The sequence below is a fragment of the Balearica regulorum genome, chromosome 7, assembly GCF_011004875.1.
Source record: "Balearica regulorum gibbericeps isolate bBalReg1 chromosome 7, bBalReg1.pri, whole genome shotgun sequence".
Classification (NCBI taxonomy): Eukaryota; Metazoa; Chordata; class Aves; order Gruiformes; family Gruidae; genus Balearica; species Balearica regulorum.
The window spans coordinates 3165702-3186575 of NC_046190.1; the positions used below are offsets into that span (position 1 = coordinate 3165702).

Here is a 20874-nt window from a genome sequence, read left to right on the forward strand (position 1 = left end):
CACCTTTTCAGAACAGAAATTAAAACCCGGATTAAACCGTTCAGATGCACCGAAAACCTGGGGATCTCTGCACCCCGCAAGCTGTCAGCAAGTGCCAAGTGTCATCCTGGCTGACCTACGGCTGTCCCACAGACTGGCGGCTTTTACAATGTGCTCCTGGTCTGGACCATCCTCGGTCCTTTCACCCAAGTAGTAGATAGGGGAGACTTAAGAAAAATACAGTTGGACAGATCAATAATTTCAGTACTTACTGACAAATCAGTAGTTTCAAGAGAAAACCTTACTTTCCCATAATTGACATTGGTTGGTTGGGGTTTTTTTAATATGATTCAATTTTGAACACAGTAACATTAAAAAGTGTTCAGATCTTTAGTTTTAAACTGCAGTGAAACGGCATCTTAGAGGAAGGATTAAGTTGCCCTACTGACTACCCAACTGCATCCTGTAATGTCAAGCGTTAGCGCAGATGAGATGCCAGAATGCAGAAACAATCAATGTAATTAAAATCTTCCCCCTCAAGATGACTTTTTAGAATATTAATATCACGTAGCACAAAAGCTAGAGACAGTGTAGAAGGCGACAAAAAACCCACTGTTGTACTTTAAGGGGTTTTTAGCTCCTTTTTGGTATCAAAAATGCCACTACTGTTAGTAAATTTTCTAAGAGTAGGGTTTTGAGAATACAATTATTTTGCATATGAAATTTACATTTTTTGCTAAGATTCTAAATCTATTTTTTATTATTTTGTCTTTATATTGAAAACAATACATACTTCTTACTACTAAAAGAAAAAAGGAAAACCAGGTTACTTTCACTCTTTTTAAATAAATAGGAAACTGATCAAACATGAAACGCTATTCAGAAGACAAGGTACCAAAAACTTAAACTGCTCTAGAAATCAATAGGAAAAGAATCACATCTAATTTTGATTTCCCATTTCCCTCAAGATTCTACTTATTTCTGCTATGAGAAATACATTCAAGAACTTGACAGAAACTCCAGGCACGGGAGTCACAAACGCCTTCCTCCATCGCAGGAGAGGAGCCACGTTACCTGCATCCCCCTGACTGCAGCACACATCAACTCCCTCCTGCCACTCCCAATTAAATACCCATTTAGCTGCTACTCTAACGAGGGGGAAAGGCTCGAGTCGTTAACCGAAGGCTTCACCAGCATACGGTCACCAAGATTCTAGTAAAGACTTACAGAGCTCTGGGCTCAAACATGGAAGAAAAAGTTTTATTGGCCAACACCATCACTATAGTTTTTAAAGCCCGAATATAAAGTCCCAACTCCATAGAAATAGTCTAAAACAGTCAGTAAAACGTATTCAGCATTGGGTCCTTACAGTAATTTCTAGGCAGTATTTAAAATAGTAATGAAAAAATGTGATTAAGTGAAAATACAGAACCATTTTATCACGTTAACCTGTGTCAAATGTTAATCTATGCCATTAGCATTAGCATCTCATAAACTGAGGTCACAAAACAGTTTCAAAAGCTTCTTCTATAAGCTAAAAGACAAATTTACAAACAAAAGACAATTTTACAAGCAAAGGTAGATTCACGACTGAAAATTTTAAGGACAGAAAGTAAGTTTTATTAGGATATATTATTTTGACAAAGTCAACCTAAATACTAAAGTCTAGCAAAATCTTGCTATTAAGAAAAAACTGCATTGATATGCAGAAACTGTACCAATTCTCTAACACCCGAAACCCACGTGGACTAAATCTTCACAGCCTGTTTTATTCTGTGATTATCTTTTAGTGGAACTGCCCTTTCCACTCCTGTTTAAATTACCATCCCGTGTGAATTTTAATCCTGGAACAGAAATCTAAGAGAAAATGAGTCTTCTGTTTAATATTTTGTGCATTATTCTAAGGCCTTTACCATGAATTATTTCTGTGAAGGAGCATCTTGAAGAATTCATGCTAGGCTTCCCTTTAGTCAAAAAGGTCAGAAGTACTCAATAGCTTTTACAAGGCTACTTTAGTGTCTGGAAGTAAACTTTTTAGTAGATTAAATCACTAGCCACTTTCTGCATAAGGGGAACAAACAGACTTAAATCAATACTACACTATTGTAGTTATCGGAGGGAAAAACTACTCAAAGCTGTGTCGACTGTTAATGTGGCTACTTTTCACTCCTTTGACATTTTGAATTAATATATGCTGGATTTCAGTATTTAATTTTGTCTTTGATACTGAAATTCTTCTCAGGTCCACTCCAAGTATTCAACAGAAAATATATTAATAGAATCTAGAAATTTAGCTCTCAGTGCAACAGTGGCAAAGAAAACAGGTTAAAATCATGGTGACGCAAGTTAACTAGGTTGCACGGAGCCCACATGGAAATAGTTCACTTGTAAAGGTTAGACGTAGTGGTAATTATTAACATTGATAAACATGGCAATACAAAGTGAAAATACGACAAGTAGACATAAATTCCTAAGATATCATTAGTACAGCAAAATCAGGTAACTGATGAGAATAGTAATTTTCATCATCTTTTTATTTCCTATGCACATTAATTAATTTACATTCTCATCTTATCTCTAGACTGTAAGACGCTTAGTAGAAAAAAATGGATCTTAATGGTACGCTAATGCTTTGGAACCCAGGAATTTGTGATCTTCAGGTTGAAACAGGAAATTTTACAGACATTCCTTACAAGTGTATTAAGCTAATTTTCAAGTGATTAGTGCTTATCTGGATCCCATTCTTCCAAGATGTGGCATGCACTAATGCCACATCATCCAGTTACCGTGACCCAGGAGGAGACACTATCATACTAATTCCTGCTTCACCTAGCCTACTCGAATGCAAAGAGTGACGCTGCTCTACAAACGCTTGCAGGATTTGGACCGTAACTTTTAACTAGGTAATAAAAAGGTAAACAGAAGGGGTGTCAACTGAAAGGAGAAGGGCTCAGGTTGAGTGGAAGGAGAAAGGTTTTCCCTTGAGGCAGAAGGCACAGGCTGCCCAGAGCCTGTGCAGGCTTCATCCAGGGAGGTTTCAAGTGACAATTGGATAAAGCCCTCAGCAACCCGTCCTGGACCTGAATTATTCTGATTCGGTGATCTTACAAGTAACCAAAATATCCAGGCATTAGCATCGACTAAGTCTTTAAATGATTCACGTTAATAACGTGTGACTATGTTAGAAAAGAAGAAAACCCATCCGTATTTCTAAGCTTGTTGCTAGATACCCTCCCACAGTCCATATGGTTAAAACCAAATGGTTATGACTCCTCAAACTCTGTTTTCAATCCCTTATACAGCCACAAAATTAGAAAAAGTTCACTCTACTGCCAGCATGCAAAAAATAAACTCATTAACATATATTCTCAAAATCATTTAAAAAATCCCCAAGAGGCCAAAACCAGAAAATCCACCACACCAACCCCTAATCCACAGCACTGGGATTTGGAAGGTGGGATTGGCCGGGAAGCAGCAACTTGAGCGAGTCGGCCACCCTGTGCACATGCCTTGAGCGAGGTGTCCAAATTGTCCACCTTGGCTCTACATCACCCCCTTTATCGTACGATGGCATAGCTACAATACCTCTTGAAAGCACCGGATTTTACCCGCACGTGTGGGTAATACACAGGCATGTCGTGCCACACAAACCCCAAAGCACCTTTGAGATGTTCTCGGGGCCTCCGAGGCAGCTCTTTCCTCCTCTGCCCTCGGGGTTCAGGCACCAAGCACACAGTCCTTCACTGATGAGCAGCTATTCGATATATTTTGTTTCTGTTTCTTTCCTGAATGCAATTCAAATTCTGCATAGAAAATAGTTTTGTTCCAGGTCTGTCCTGGGGTACTCGTTATTACGGTATGCGAGTCTTCATTGTTTGCCGAACACAATAACTCCATTTCACAAACAGACAACACAAAGGCTGGGGGACACCAAGCCCAAAGCAAAACAAACAGAGCAACTCCACAGAGGTTCCCCACCGACTTCAATTCCAAAATTAACAGTCGTGTATAAAAACAGTTTCCAAGGCAGCATTCAACTGCCCCACTGCTACCCTCCACCTTTTTGCAACGCTTTGCCTCATTCCCTACAAACCCAACTTCTATAGCAAGTCTGTGGTACTTCCCAGGGACAAAATTAGATCATGATTCACCTTTCGGCTGGGTCCTCAGTTGGTTTAGTGCAAACCCATGCTGTGCAATAAACAACACCTGGATCTGGGAAATGACAAAGGGAGGAAGGAAAAAAAAACCAAAAAAACCCACCCCAACCACCTCTCATTTTGGGTTGCCTTTGGACTGGTGTCAGTCCCTAGCAGGACACAAGATGACAGAAAAGGCAGCTGTCGAGCGCAGACTAATGTAACTTAGACCCGCAACCGCAAAGAGGTTTTTGGTCAGTCCTGGACTAGACCCATCTCACTGTGAGGAATTTCAGAGGTTTTGATTACAAAGTTCTCGCCTCTGTTTAATGAGCACATCAAAGTAAAATCCTCAAAGGTCTGTTATTTGATTTTATTTGGCCAAATCTTGACGGGAATGACATCTATGCAAACACTGCATGTTTCAGCTGCCCTGAAACAGAAAGCTTCTGTTGTAAACCTCCCCAGTATATAGCTGTTTTGGGGAGAAAACATGGAATACTAGAATATTTATCACAGACAAAATTTTACTGCTTATACTTGTTCACAAAAACAGCCGATGTGTTTGCACTAGAGTTTCATGCACAGGAAGAATCTCAGACAGGCACTGAACATGGAGAAACTCCAACCCCATGCTCCAAATCTGGCAATACTGTAGGTAAGTGAACCTTTAGCGTGTCCCAATCAGATGGGTCAGGCAGTGTTTGAGGTACTAGCATTATCTATTATTTAGATTTGGTTTTGTAGGGCTTATTCGCAATTGTCAGTCTACTAAAAACTAGTATTTCATCTAAGGAAAAATGCTTCTGAAACCAGTAATTATAATCTCCATGTGTAACGCTAGAAGAACATACAGTCCTCACTAATTAAGTTTACGGAGTTCTCATGGGAAGGCTTAAAGAAGAGACAAAAACAGACAAAGTTTGAAAGTGAAAAGAGCCACATGGCATAGAGAATATTTCAAGAAAAGGTCATTTTGAGAGGAAACTTAGAGATCCTTAGGATACAAAATTAGCACTAAACGAACTAAAGTTGTTAGAGCTGTGACAGGTGACAAAATCAAGCTGCGGAATGCAAGAATTGGAAAGATCTGCAGCTCTTTAACAAAAATATCAAGCAGTCATACAAATACGTAACACTTGCTGAATTTAACAGTATCTCATATGTTCGAGAGAAAGTTAAAGACCAAAAATCAAGTCAGCTATAGCTAATTTAGAAAGACACATGAAAAATTACAGAATAATACAGTTTTGTCTTATTACTGCGGCACAAACAGGTATACACCAAAACCTAAGCTTGCAAGCGAGCAAAGCGTTGGCCTGAAAGGAACGGTTACATTAAAAACCCTACAAAGCTAGCTAAATTGATCTTGATAAACAACCATCAATTATTCTGCAAAATTTACAGTTCTAAATGCTGAAATAATATGAATGTTTTCGTTCATCCTCTTTATATTCTTCAGAAGCAAAATATTTCATTTGGATGTAAACAGCTGAAAGACAGCCTGAACCATGCTGCAAATGGGTTTATGCAGCAGAAAATGATAATAACATGGTTTTTTGTCATACGGACTAGAACCAAGACGGTTTTTCTCTTGAGGTCTATCTTTAATAGAAATTGATTATGGAAAAAAAGTTATTCCGTTCAGCAAGGGGTTTTTAAAACAATTTATCTGTTACATCAATTCCAGGTAGCTCTTAAGAGAGCTCCCCATCAAGAATAACATTTTGAAAGAAGTAAAAGCAAACTCTGCCAATGCCTTTTTTTTCCCCTTCTCTTCCCCCCCCAAATTTATACTGAGAAACAAACCAACTACAATACATGCCAAATTCGGCACAGATTTGCATGCCACTGTAAATGAGATTTAGAGAGCTCTTAGAGAAGAATCTACTTCATGCCAAGATTCTCGCTGTATTACTGAAAGCATTGACGTGGTGGGGCATTCACAATCAACCGGTAGCCCAATCTTACCACAAAATTAATGCTGCAGTTATCTAACCCACTGCTTTTTGCTAGCTCAACTGCAAACAAGAACGTGTTATCAAGTTGAAGACGGCATTGTTCTTTCATTAACAAGGACGGATATTAATCAGTAGGCTTGCAGTGTGCTGCTGCAGTAGCAGGATAGCCAACACAGCCATCTCCTGCAAATTCAGTATTCATAGTATTCTAGCATATAGCTGAAATTTTTGAAGTTATCATCTTTGATTTGGAATGTCTTTTTACTGCTTAACAACACGGAGGTGGGGAAAATATTTTGAATATTTGAACTCTTACCTAGTGTATTTTCTCTCCTCCAGTATTAGAAGGTTTAGCCAAATCGCTGAAATGCTGATACCTTTGACTCAGAATGTGTTTAACAGTTAAACCAGGCACCAAACGAGGCACAGCCAGATGAAAAAAAAAAAAAAACCAAAACAAAAAAACCCAACAAAAACCCCACAAACAACAAAACCTTACACCTTCCCAGCACTCCTTCTAGGGCTTCCCTGGAAGTCATTGCAGACAGACTCCTCAGCTCTTCAGAAAACCAAAGCACAAAAATATCCCTAACTTCTCTTAATATCTGTAAGTGTCTTGATTCGGTTTTGAGCATAAGAATTAACTTTTGCTGAAGTTTATACTGCCATTCCTTGTTTGATAAAGTAAACTTGAAATGATCTGTAGCGCACTCTGTTGAAATCAGGGTTGCAATTTCATCTTTATTATGTTTCTTAATTGCTGGCGGGATTTTGTAGCCAACACGGTGTTTCAAATTGAGGAGGTGTGTTTTAGAGCTTCAGTATATTTTTTTGAATGCAAGCTTACGTTTAGATGAGTATTTCCCTTATTTCTATTAAATTTTAGTAGCAGTGGAACAAGCAAGTACACACTAGCTAGTACCAAAACAGGTTCTTTCCATTTTACCTACAGATCTGGCCAGCTAAATAAATAGATCTACATCCTTAGATGTTTTGGTCTCAGCAGCCATTTACAGCAGAGGCCAACACAATTTGATGTTATCCTCATTACGGGGCGAAGTTTAGATGCTCTCAGCATGTGCTAAAGGATTGCATTGTAAAAGAGAATTGTTTTTAATTTATTTTTTACACATACGTATATGAGCATGCACATGTGACAGCAGTTTGGTGAAATTAATCTAACACGTGGTAAAACCTGCGGGAAACAGGTACGGTAAGAAATTGCCAGGACAGCCTTGTTGCTTACAGCCAGCCCATCAGCTTTTCCCATCAGCAGCAGGACGCCCGTGCCTGGCTGCCACCCCAGCCTCCCAGAGCCTGCAGACAGGAGGGAGAACCGAGCCTGGGAGCTCTCTGGAAGAGCATTTCTCCACAGAGATGAGGGAAAAAGCAGCGTTTAGTTTTCAATCACTTCACAGCACTTTTGACCATAATCCTCCAGGTCCTCCTAAAGAGCAGGGAGAAGTTTGCACAATCCCATTCCTAGTTCTCTTTTGCAATATGTTAGGGTTTGACCTTCCTCTCCCCCCACCCCGCTTCATTTTTGATGCAAGAAATGGGGAGATCTGATAAACATTTATTTGTATTTGAATTTCATAAATTAAGCACTTCTATATTGGTGTCAGATGTTGGCTTAACTGAAATCTATCATCCTAATTCATTACTAATTGCCTTTTTCTTCCCATTTTTAGTGTGGAATTGGATTTTAAACAGCAAGAAGATAAACTACAGCCAGTTTTGAGAAAACTTCATCCTATTGAGGAAACTCAGGTTGCACCTTTGCCTTATTCTCAGGAGAGCTACTCCTCCACTCCCAAGCAAAAATCCAAAACTGAATCAAAAAAGCATGGAAGATGGAAACTCTGGTTCCTTTAACCCAAGTCCATTACATGTGGAGTTCAAGGCCTTCTTTGAAAAATATCTGGAGTTCTATCAATCATCTATAATGGGATCTTGGTAGACTGATCCGTGTTACCGGCCAATGTAATCCTGACCATTCTGGCAGCATTCAGTTCTCACCGTATGTACCAAAAAGGCCTTTGTACCTATAAACTAATGTCCAGAAGCAAGGCGTTAGACACTACCTTGCCAACTTTTATTTGCAGTTCACCAATGTGGGATGTAAAACCTGAATTGAAATTTGTACTAAGATGGAAAGTAAAACTATTTCCCCCCCTTTAGATCTGAAAGCGTCACATTCTAACCTGTTAAATTGTAGGCTGTCATCCTGTACACAGCTAAACATCACTATTGTTTTAAAGCCTTTTGAGGGTTGGGTTTATTGTCTTTAAACAACGAGGGGGAAAAAAAAAAGCAAGCAAGCCTTATGTTTGCAATGGTCTTCAGTTTTACAAATCCATGTTGATCGGGGAGTGCAGTTTTCAGCACATATATCCTGGACAAAGCACAATTTTTCATGTGGTCCAAGACCAAGAATAATCTCTAAGATGTGACTATATGTATATTTGCCTTCATGCGATGTAGACTTCAACCCAGCTGTCACATTTCGACAACACACCATCATTTCTAATTTAGCTATGTCCTCATCACCAGATGACCAAGTTTGCTGCTCACCTCCAAGGGGTGCGTGGCTAGAGACCTCCCAAAGTCAGGACAAGCCTTTAACCACATCAAGCTGACAGGGTCAAGGCTACGGGACAATCATCTGTCCTAGAACTCACTTTTAATCTTTTGGTACCCAAAAGGTTTAAATGACACATTCTGGCACAGGAAAAAAAAAAAAAAAAAAATAAAATAACCCCACAAACAGAACAATTCTTGGATTGTTGGCATTTGCCATAATTTAGTATCTTTTTGTAATGCAGTCTTTGGAAAACCTCTACACTACTGCAGAAGGCACCAGAGAATTTATAGTATGCATTATGCTCTGAAACCGGTTTGGAAGGAGCAGTAATTTTAATTGCTATTTATGTACTAAGCTTCTCAGAGATGGGTTTCCCAACATATTAGAATTTATATCTCAATCTATTAATTGTACTTGCTACCCAACACCCTTAGGGAAGGGATGTGAATCAAATTTCCCCTCTCCTCCCCCCCCCCCTTTTTTTTTTTTACACGACACTTAAAATTTTGCTCTGAATGATAAACTGCAACTTTTTCCTTTTAAGTATTTGCTACTGTCATTAAACTTGCACCTAGAATGACCATTTGTAGAAAAAATTTCTCATGCTAGAAGTGGCCAGGGAGTCAGAATCTTCTGGTTTTTGGGGTTTGGGAGATTTTTTTAAGGATTTTAAGATAATTTGAGTCATAGGGTGTCACATGACAAACTGGTTTAACTAAGAATTGGTTTTGAAATTGCACACCCTGCAGCACCAGTGAGATGCAAATTCTTCAGTCTTTAGGGGGAAGAAATGTAATCATTAGCAGAAGAGTTTGCGCATGCTACAAAATTTGAAGTGTTTTCATTTCCACTATTTTTCCTCTTAACTCAGCATCAGACCCATTCCTGCAAGAAAACTTGAGGAAAATAACTTAGTTTCCCCCCCCCCCCCCAAAGCAAAGAGCAAGAAAAGGAAGTTAAAATGGCAACAGAAACACAGAAGATGTCTATGTCCACCTCAAAAATTAATTTCAGCATGCTTTAATAAAAAAAAGTCACCTTTGCAGTAAACCTTCAAGAGGGCTACAAGTTTTTGTACATAACCAAACAATATCCTGAAATACTCTGTGAAAGCTGAAGGATTAGAAGAGGCGATCCTGTGTACCAGGAAGGAAGCGCAGTTGTTTCATGTGGGGAAAAACTGTGTTTCATGTATTTTGTAACGTTTTTAATTGAAAATAGAAAACTGTTTACAAGACAGCCCACCCTACATGGTTTAGAAACCCAAGCATTTCCAGACAAGAAAATATTTTTTTTCTTCCTAAACAGAAAGAAATATCAAATACGGACATAACAAGAAAAATAGAACAGTATTCAGTATTATTTTAAGATAGCGTTAATAATTAATGAACTCGTCCATGCTAACATGCCTAGTGTTTGGGGTTTTTTTTTAAATAAATTAAATCAAGCATCTCTCAAAGGCAATCAATTACAAATCGTTAGTGTCATCGAATCAGTAGCTTTTCCCATAAACCTATTCTAAACGTTCTTGTGTGCAGGGACTCCGACACAAAACTGAACTGTTTTTACGTGCGGTTACCGACTCATACAGAGACCAGTATTCTGTAATCATTTAAAATGATAGAGGAAAATTCACTGGTGAAACGCGTAAGAGCTAAAAGTGAAAGTTCTCACGGCGTGTTCTGTACATGTCCAGGCTATTTTCTTAAGAAGTTGCAAATTTTTAATTTTTTACATTTTTTTAAAACTGGAAAAGCTAACATACATATAGTCTTGCTTAAAATTACATATCGTGTTATATCGTACCATACAATGTAATTTGTAATAAAATGTTTTTGCAAGTGTGTAAAATGTATCATATTGTATTACATTTAGAATCACTCAGGCTCAGGTTAGATAGACACTAAGAGAAAAACCTAATTCTTTAGAGCTTTTAGTTAAATGTGACTGACAAAGCTGTTTCCACCCTAATGTAGGAGATCTTATAAAACGCAGGTATGAGATAGTAACAACGAAAATGCATCTTTACTTTCAGTGTGGCACATAACGTAGCTTTGCTGAATTCACTGACCATACCATGCACTTTCATACACTAATTTGCTATATGCACTTCTCCCATACCATGCTTAAAAATACTTTTTAGTCAATAAATACTGCAGTGATTTTCTATTACTTGCTATTTTCTGAGTCCGTATAATTTCCTTTAAGCAACAGTTACATTCTTTGTTTTAGAACTATTAGGAAACACTATTCATGTGAGTATCACTTGTTTTCTTAAAAGAAAAAAAGAGTCACTGTAAAAATAGTTTAAAAATCAGGATAAACTGAAACAAATCATGATTAAAACTGAAAAATCCTACCATCGGTACAAAGTGTTTGCCTTTTCTTGCTTAAGATGCAAAACCACCGTCTATGCCTTTAATTTCACTCTTACTTTTTAAAGGTTAATCACTTTTTCAAAATCAAATAGGTTCATTTTTCATGAACACTTTCAAATCAAGTACGCTGTTAGATTATACCATTTCTTTAGCATCTGTATAATAGCACACATTATATATTACTACTGGAATTTGTTAACTGGATTGCCACTAAAAATATAACTGCTCTACCAACACAATTCTTTCTAGTAGAGTGAAACAGACTGCGTGAAACATTTTTTAGTATTATTTCAGCATCCATAAAAGACAACTGTGGCTTATTAAGATAATTGGAGTGCTAGAAATTTGCTGTCAATTTGTTTAGGTGAATGCAGTTTGTTCCCGTGAACACTGGTAGGGCATACTCCGTACCCGTTCGCTGCCTCGGCAATATTACAACACAAAAAAGCTTAGTATTAGCGATGGGACAAAATCATGGCCATCATTCAAATACCACTTCAGTTTTTGTGAAATTAGTTTGCAGTACATAATTGCAAATGGTTTTGAAAGATAAGAAAATATGAGACTCGCTAAACAAAGTATTATTTTTTACATGGTAGAAGGCCAGTGAAGAAAATGAAGTTGTCTCCCCAACATTTTGGAACTCATTAACCCTAAACTTGACAGATTGTAAGGCACAGAAAGACAATTTACATCTAGCTTCAACTCCTCAATAACTGTAGCCCCAGAACTCTCTCCCATGACCCTCAATAATTCATCTTTTACTTAGACTCAGATTTTACTGCCTTCCAGAAAGGCTCCTGGAAACTTGGCCTTGAAGATGCCAAGAGATGGAGACTCCACCACTGTCTTCGATTGATCGATTACTCCAGCGTTCACATTCTCTGCTCTACTTTACTCTCCCTCTCCAGCTCCTCCTCTTTCCTACAGCAGGTGCCATCTTCACCCTACAGAGGTTCTCCTTCACTGTCACCAAGGGGCACCTCTAAATCTTCTTTCTATTAACTTCAGATGGCTTTCACGTCTCGCACCACAAATCACTTCCTCTACTTCCTGATGATTTCTGCAGCATTTCTGTTTTGCTTTCACCACATCGTTGGTTTAAAGTGTAGGGGAGGGGGGAAAGCAACATGGGAAATACTCCACTCATCAAGTCCTCTCCTGTCCACTGCTTCCTAGTCACACATCCCAGGAGAATCTAAACCAGCAATTTTTCCCCTCCCGATCACAGCAGGTGTTCACACTGACTTTGTTCACCATTTACCACTACGTGTTTTTTCAGAGCCCCTGCTCTTAAGGACAGAGTCTCCTGGGAGTAGAGCCACTTCCTACACTCTTTTGCTCTTGCACCTGTGAGCTAGAATTTTTTTTTTTCTGTATCAAAATGGAATCTGATTTGTTCCACCACATAAAGGAACCAAGATTGTCTGTTTCATACACAATGATCATACAGTTGCACAGATCTGCCAACTGAAGTATCTTCCAAAAATTGTACACATAGGGATCCAAAAACCCCATCTGGATGTCCTTTCTGAAATTAAAGTGTTCAGCAACTAGCTTGTTTTTCTTGGCTTTGTAAATGAAAAACATACCAGGCTGCTGACCACAAGGAAGCAGGGAGTAGTCGTGATTCATTTTGGACCTACCATCGTGGCCAGTCAATTCTGATTTACTGTAGAAGGGCCAATATGCTGACTCGCAGGGAATGCAACATTCTTCAAAAGTTACTAGGCAAGGAGAGAGATGGTTTAAAATTATCCTTCAAAAAAGACTCCCGGAAGCGTGCACAATTTAATTTTTTTGTCAGGCAACTTGTTCTTCAGTAGGAAAAATTTTGTGATCTTGTTATAGGTGACTTCTTACTGCGCCATAAGCGGGACTAACTCTACGCACGTGCAAAAGTAGCCCCGAGCGGCAACGGACCCCAACCTCGCACCAGGCAACTCCGCACCCACAGGCCACATCCACTTCTTACCCTCACTACAGTAACACACACAGAACCCTCTACTCAGCAAAGGCATCAGGTATAAGTCACCAGTGAGACTTCTAGAGCAAAAAGTAGCCAAAACTAATGAGTATTAAAACAGTGACAAGATTTTTTTCTTGTATGTTAAAAAGTCATTTGATACAGCAGGCTGGAAACTAATGCTAATTTCCAAATAAATAAATTCACCGTTTAATAATACAGTTAATACAGACACCAATGAAACCAAGGGTTTGAGGGGTTTTGGGGTTTTTTTGGTTTTGTTTTTTGTTTTTTTCGCAAGTTCTGAAGGCTAGAAGACAGTGTGCAGTATCACAAATGTTAACTTAAATTCTTCTTGCTACCAACTTCTACCAAAATTATGGTCAAATCAGATTTCAATCTATCACTTATATTCTGTTTTATTTATTGTCTAGTTTTTCTTCTTACAACTGGTCTTATTTCAAGAAAATTCTCTTTCAAAGTCATATGATAAAAATAGCTTATCATTTTTAACTAGAAACTCACACATTTAAGGAGGCAAAAACTTAAAAAAAAGTATAAAGTCAAAGGAGACTATTGGAGAATCTTTCCAGTCTGTTCAACACAAAAGGCACCTCCTGTAATTAAACATGGTTAACTTGCAATTTAAGGTTTAATAGGCAGAAACTTTGCCACAGATGCGAGATACAGCCTCACAGAACAGTGGGGACCAAAAACCTTCAAAAGGTTTTACCCAATATCTCCCATATTCAGACTGAGATACAGTCGGTGTCACGTAAGTGTTACTAAAATCCTTTCTTATTTCCTGGATTAAGGTGGAAAGTTTGTAACACAGAGAAGCAAATACATTTCAACTGGTTACTGCGCAGGAACTGCCATCGCTGCAGGCGCATCCCCTGAAGGTCAGGTCCATACTACAACTCATCCACCTTTCGTCAACGTTTTCCCAAAGGAAACCGACCCGGTGGCAGTCATTTGGTGTCACACATAGAGCCCTATCCATAGGTTATAATGTAGAAAAAGTTATCTGAATTATTTGTGGTATCTTTAATAGCCTCTAATTGCATATCCTCCTGAAATAGTGAATTCAGTGTCTGATGTTCCCATTACATTAGCACGTGTAGCATCCTCATCTCCTATTGAAGAGTTCTACTCACCAATGCTAAAGCACATATTTGAGCATTCCACTTCTGCCACCTCTGTTCCGAGATAACTGCACTTTCACTTGAGCACTGAAATTCTTTACAATCCTGCACTGATCACATAAAATTCCGGCCTCTCAGAAACACCATCTCTCACTGACTTAGCCCACAATCAAAACCAACATGAGCCTAAGACACACAAGCCTCAACCTCAAAAGGGTATACAAAGAACATTATTAAAATAGAATCTGAAACAATTTCTACAAACAACTGTCTTTGGGATCTATAAGGGTAAACATCAAAGTTCGTGCATCCCAAAGGCCACAGGAGCTCCACAGTGAGTAGAACAGAGGTTTAGAAAGAATGTGAAATTAAACAAGGTTGTTTGCCACCATAAGGAGATTATGAATCTGTGTTCCTGTATTGCTACGGATCAGAAAAGAAGTCTTGTCTTGGACAGAAGGACCACCATTCTTTGAGCTATTCAAAGCAGGATCCCCAGAGGGATGCTTCCAGAATGTAGCTAACAGATGATAAATCTTAATGTATATATAGTTCACGTCTACAGGAGTAAGTGCCAATTTCTCAGTATTTTTGATCCAAAGTGGTTTTTTATATTTAAAGTGTATTATGCAACATTAGGTTTTGGATGAAGATGACATAGCTAAGAATTTCTTCAACATGCCAGCTTTAGTACACCAATATAGCTATATTTACGTAAGAAACAAAGTGCTCTGTCCTCTGTTTTACCACTTCTGAAAAAAATTATCATTACTTGAACTATGTCTCTGTAAGATACATTATTTTTTAAATTCCCTCCTTCCACTCATCCTGTATGGTTGATTCTCTGATACAAGCTGCAGGTAAAACTATACTACTATTGACAAGAGAGAAGTCAACGCATAATTTCAACCTGATCATCATCCAAGAGGGGTGAGGTTACGATTACTAATTATTGCTTGCCTCTTACTCTTCCTACTTTGCTGATACCACAAGAATGAATTGTTACCGGTTGATCACAGGGACATCCTTTCACCAACAGACTGCATTTTAAGATAGGAGTAAGTACTCCTTGAAAATACCCGGTCCTATTAATGCTCATTACCTAATTATAGGGTGCACGGATAGAATGATTTCAAGCTGTATTCATGATCACTGGGGGTACTTTCAACAGAACTGTACTTACTTAAAATACATACAAGTTTTCAAATATAATTTGATAAATGCCACAGGAATAATTAATATTTTAAAATATCATCTAAATCATGTTCATCAAAACAATAATTAATTCACATTCAGACTGTAACTGAAGAAGTTTCCTGTATGTATGTCTTACAAGACTACACTTCAGCGCAACTGAGGAAGCAGTTCTGTGCCCTGGTACAGAAAGATATTAAGACATCCATTCTGCATATTATTAGTAATTTCCGGGGTAATACACAAAGTAGCAATAACATATAAATTGTTTTACTTCCTTTCACTGTTACTGCATCCCAGCGCTAGAATATTCTGTAAGAACAATCTCTATTTATAACCATTTCTTGCTCCAACAATGGATCTGGTGATCCATTATCACCTTCTAAGCACAAAAATTATTGTTGCACATCAAAGGGGTAAAAGTGGAAGAAAAAAAAAAGTTAGTGGATGACGCACTGAAGACAAAACTAAAATGGCATTATGTTTGCCAACACAGGCACCACCACGTGCCAGTAAATGGGACAGCGGTAGATAAGTAAGATGTGCTGAGGACAGAGAGCCTTCTCGTAAAAAGTCAAGTATCACTGCCTGCAATTACAGAGAGAAATTAAACTGGAAAATAAAGGGGAGGTCAAAAAAAGGAAGTGCTAATGAACTCAGATAAATCTGACTAACAAACAAACCCTTTTTAAAAGAAAGGAATTAACGTATCGAACCAACTTAACCAAATTAGTATAGAACAAAAGGACAGCTACTGAAGACAGATGAGAAATCTGGTCCACTTTGACCAGCTTCCTATGTATCAGTTGTCAGATGCAGACACCTAAGGAAGAATATAAGGTAAAGGCAAACACACAGTGAGACTCCCAAAACCACACAAAGATCTATCCCCATTTTAGATATCAATAGGCCTCACATTTTCTTCATTATTTAGACCAATATTAATGATACAGGTGAATAATTCAAATGTCAGGCTTTAAAAGCACAGTGCTACGCCACTGACGTGGAACATGGTAACTCGCAGCTCCTGCATCAGTCCTTCCTCTAGGTTTTCAAAACGTAACAGTTTGGGGCTCTGTTTTTCAACCATTCGAATACTGCCGTTAACTTGGTTATCTCAGCTGTGGTCAAAAAAAGGCAAGTAAATGCTTGTAGAGTCAAATGATTGCTAATGTAGTAACAAACATGCAAGTCTCATTTCCACACTTTTCAGCTGGCTAATTACAAATAATACATCATTTTGGTTAACACAGACATCTAAAATCTGTCTAACCACCTGGCCACCCATATTTCTTTTTTTTTTTTTTTTAAGTATTTTTTTTCTCCCCCTGTGTAAACCACAGAAAAATTACAAGCCAATGTTTTCCGGCTTACTGAACACAAAGACAGTTACAGAAGGTTTTGATTGCTTTGGGTCACCTGGGATTTAAATCCTATTACAGTCAGGTTCAAAAAGATGTGACAGAGGTATTTCAGTTTACATCAAGAGACACTTACAATGAGCTCCGAATCACGTCCCATGGAAATGACTGTTCTGTTTACTGTCCTCAATAGCTTTTCCATGATTATCTGGACATGTCGTTGCGTTGGCCCCTAGGGAAAAAGAATAAATTAGTGGTAACTAGATACAACAGACACCAATACAATTGAACTATTTATGTTTGCCTTTAGATCCGCCTGTCTTGTGAAAGTTAAATAAAACATCACTCACTGCTGTTGATCAAAAGCAGAAAATTATTCTCCCATTTCAACAAACACCAAGCAAAGTCTATTTTCGTAATACATGTTACTGATAAATTAGCATGTTCTGTTATGATTATTTAAATGAAAAGCAAGTCCCTGGAAACACAGCAAAGCCTAGGACATTTAGTTACCTAATAATTTCATTTTCTTAAGTCATTTTTCCAACATCAAAAGCCCACAGGCATTACCAAATCTGAGGGGCTATTTTGCAACAGCTCAATTAAAGAAACAGAAAAGCAAAGCAAAACTTTGGTTAAGGAACCTTAATTTCAGTCAATTGTGCAACTGGCTTTTAAGAACAAGTTCAGAAACCTCATGCAGAATGATGCCTGCAGGAACTGAAGCCAGAAATACACGACAAGGAGAAAGAAACAGATGAGCTTTGCTCCTATCTTTTACTTTATAAACAGGCTTCTTCGTGGTTTTTATTAGTCTGAAGGAGAAAATTTCAAAAGCGGTCTCTGAGATGAAAAGGGGAAACGATTCTATAGCCAACGTTTGTAAGCATTTTCCCAGATAATTTTCCAAAAAAACCCAGCACCTTTGGGTTGCTTCATTCCAATGAAGCATTTTCTTTCTTGCCCTTGGATCCGTATGATAACCCACATCTTATCATTGGATTATAATTACCGAAGGCAGACTTGCCTATATGAAAAATGCATTTGCATATTTGAAGAACGAGCCATCATCAGTACAAACACACACAGCTACTGCTCAAGTATAGACTCCTCTTCCTGCTGCTGACAGACCTGTCTTTGGGATAAACCTTACAGTTCTGGCACCACGAGCATCTGCAGGGAAAAGTGCATCTATCTCAGCACCCTGCTCCTCCCCGCGCTCCAGCTCTCCCTGCTTTCTCTCCTATGAGCTCTTCCTTCCTCTTTGCACTCCCAGCACTTGCACTGCTGCTGACCAGTTTCAATTTTACTTTACGTCGCTCCTCACTCTCAGTGTTCCCTTCCTTTCCCCATTCCCTTCTCCATCCCCCTGCTCCAACAACAAATGGGGATGTATTTTCGGCAGCCCCCTCGGTGCCGGCCGCTAACCACCCGCAGGGGCGCAGGGCAGCTCTCGGCTCTGCTCCTGCCTCTCCTGCAGCCCCGCTCCAGTCGGGCTCAGCCCAGGAGGTGGTGGAGCTGCAAGTGAGTTGCTACCAGGGAGAGGAATGCAGCCAACAAAGAGTGACAGGAAAGAGCCAAGATGTCAAAACTAAATTTCTTTTATAAAATAACCCACTCTCTGAAACAGTCACACAGAACTACTTTAAAAAAGAAACAAAATCAGAACGAACCCAAAAAAACCATCGTCAAATAAGACGCTAGATACAATGTGAGTAGCTGATCCTTAAGGTCCTTTCCAACTAAATCAGTGTACAATTCAACACAGGACTGAAGGTTCAGGCAGCAGCCTCATCAGCCCAAACTTCTTCAAGAGAGCATCAAATCATTAAAGCTCTCTGGCAAAACACTAATATTTGTGTGAAGTCAAGAAAAGACAAAAAAGGGATTGTCATGCAAACTCCACATCTGCATGCCAGCCCAAGGCACTGCACAGGTTCTCATGCGCAACCGTCTCATACATTTACTTTCTGAATGGGTAAGACAGCAAAAATAGTGCACTTCAAAAAGCTGACACAGCAAACTTGTTTAATATACTTGTTTAATATAACAGGAGTTACCTGTTTAATTCATTCTACTAAGTCCATTTAAGTGCTAATCATCACAGAACTGTAAGATACTAACCACATCTTTCTTGTAAAGCACTTCCAGGATGTTACTCAGCAACTGGCAACAAGCCTCCAAATCTTCTTGTCTTTCCAAATGATACTTCAGCTGATCTGTCATTGTTGGCAGCAAGATTTCCCTGCAGTCTGCACACAAAACATAAGGTTACATATGCAGCTTTAAATAACTTCATAGCCAATCTGCTTCAGTGCTTACATAAGATTAAAAAATCAGGAAAAAGAATATAACTTCCAGATTTCTAGTCACCTGCTTTTCAACTCAAACCATAAAAACCTGAAAAAGTTATGAGCAAACAAAAATGAAGTCATTAGGTTAAGAACGCTTGGACAAGCACTACCCACCCACCCCAGGCTAAGTACCTGCGTAGTCTCGCTGATGCTAACTGCCTGTGCTTGAAAACATTGATTACCTGGACCTGCCCAGTGCCACCACACAGCATTACACAAAGCATTACGTACACGCCTAGCATCACACTTACTCGACCGGCTGAGTGTTGGCCAGGTATATTAAGCTTCCTTTACCTTACCTGCACTGGCTCCCAACGCAGCATCGCCTAAGTGTACAAACAGGATTCACTGAGATGTACGGAGAGAGGCAGAGCGGGGTACACCTGCCTTCTGCACGGTGGCATCCAAAGCAGGGAACAACAACAAAAAGCCTTCAGCTTCCCCCGTTCCCAGCCCCCAAACAAATCCATGCCCAAAGGAGGGGAACTGGTTATTCTCGCTCATTAGAGCCCGACTTACGTAGGAAACAATAACGGCGACTAAATTACACAGTGTATGTACCATCAGCTTAGTACTAAAACATGTGGGGCGTAAGGGAAAGGACAGCAGGAAGGGGCAAGGAGGAATTAAGGGCATTTTAGTATTCTTCCACCTCCTCTAAATAATATTGTAGAAGAAGAACAGGACAAACATGGGACTTTCCCAGCTATGTTACCTGACTAGACACCAGTTCCCAAGTCCCTTTCCCTCCTGATCTGCCCAACTACCTGTACGTATGGAAGAAGGTGTGAGCTCTTCTTTGCCCAAAGGAAGGAGCACTATGTCTCTATGCTAAAAGGGCTGGATCACCAAGCTGGCAGGCAGCTTTTTCTCAGGAAAGTCATATGCATAAAGACAGACAGAAAGCAGCACAGCTCTGCATGTATATATAGGTGAGCCAAGTATCTTGAAAAACAATAGTTACCGCAAAGAAATGTTTATTTTCCTGACAGATGGTCACACACTATTACAATGTGGGTCACTCCAAAAAATTGTCTTTGTACTATAGAATCTACCTGGCAGATGATCTCTGAAAACACGACTGAAGAATTCACTTTGTCAAATGCTACATTGGCTGCCGGCCCATGAGATCTCTAATTATACAGTACCTGGGAAAATATGGATGAAGCTCTTGACAGCCACACAAAAGATGTAACACACTTGACATGTTTTTTTAGTGATATTGCCCAAATTGCTTGGATTTGATGGCATATGGATGACTCACAAGAGGAGGCTTCATGGCAGTCCTTAATGACTATATCATTGCTCAGAGATTATTTCACACAAAAGCTGAAGTCCCTGGAACATTCAGAAATGCTCATGAGCACTCAATTAAGTCTTTATTTAAGAGAATTCTAAATAGTTCTGGACCAGTAAGCATCACCAGCCCAACATCAAGAGTGAGAATAACATACAGACCACAACAGAAAGCACAAGACTAAAAAAAATGAAAACTGGAGATTAATCTCAGTTAAGAGGGGATGACCCCATAATGCAATGTGAAAGCACTTATTTAGGGTAACGTAACGCGTTCCTGAAAAGCCAAGAGATCAATAGCTCACAGTAATGCTTTCAACGCTAGGAAGCCTCCTCTTGGTAGCATTTGAATCCTACACTCAACAGGAGAAGCTCCTTCTGCAACCAAACATGCCCTTTATCGACACACATTTGGTCTCTGTCCTTTCGCAGTGGACGTAACTGGCACCAAGCAGCAGTCAGGACTGGCAGGAGTTAGAGTGAGCAAGTTGGTGCTCAGAACCTACAGCAAATACCA

General features: G+C 39.2%; 2 protein-coding genes across 4 annotated transcripts in view; one reads left to right on the plus strand and one right to left on the minus strand.

Annotated features, from left to right (window-relative positions):
- INSYN2A (inhibitory synaptic factor 2A) overlaps positions 1-8066 on the plus strand; it is a 45573-nt gene extending 37507 nt beyond the window's left edge. The window contains exon 4 of the mRNA XM_075757639.1: positions 7771-8066. Coding sequence (XP_075613754.1) covers positions 7771-7954 — 184 coding nt within the window. The 3' untranslated portion in view covers positions 7955-8066. The remainder of the gene's footprint in view (positions 1-7770) is intronic.
- The window catches only part of DOCK1 (dedicator of cytokinesis 1), a 306953-nt gene that overhangs the window by 192323 nt on the left and 93756 nt on the right, over positions 1-20874 (minus strand). For all 3 annotated transcript variants that reach the window (XM_075757636.1, XM_075757638.1, XM_075757637.1), the window contains 2 exons: positions 18832-18959; positions 16844-16939 (listed from right to left, as the gene is read on the minus strand). In XM_075757636.1, coding sequence (XP_075613751.1) covers positions 16844-16939; positions 18832-18959 — 224 coding nt within the window. The remainder of the gene's footprint in view (positions 1-16843; positions 16940-18831; positions 18960-20874) is intronic.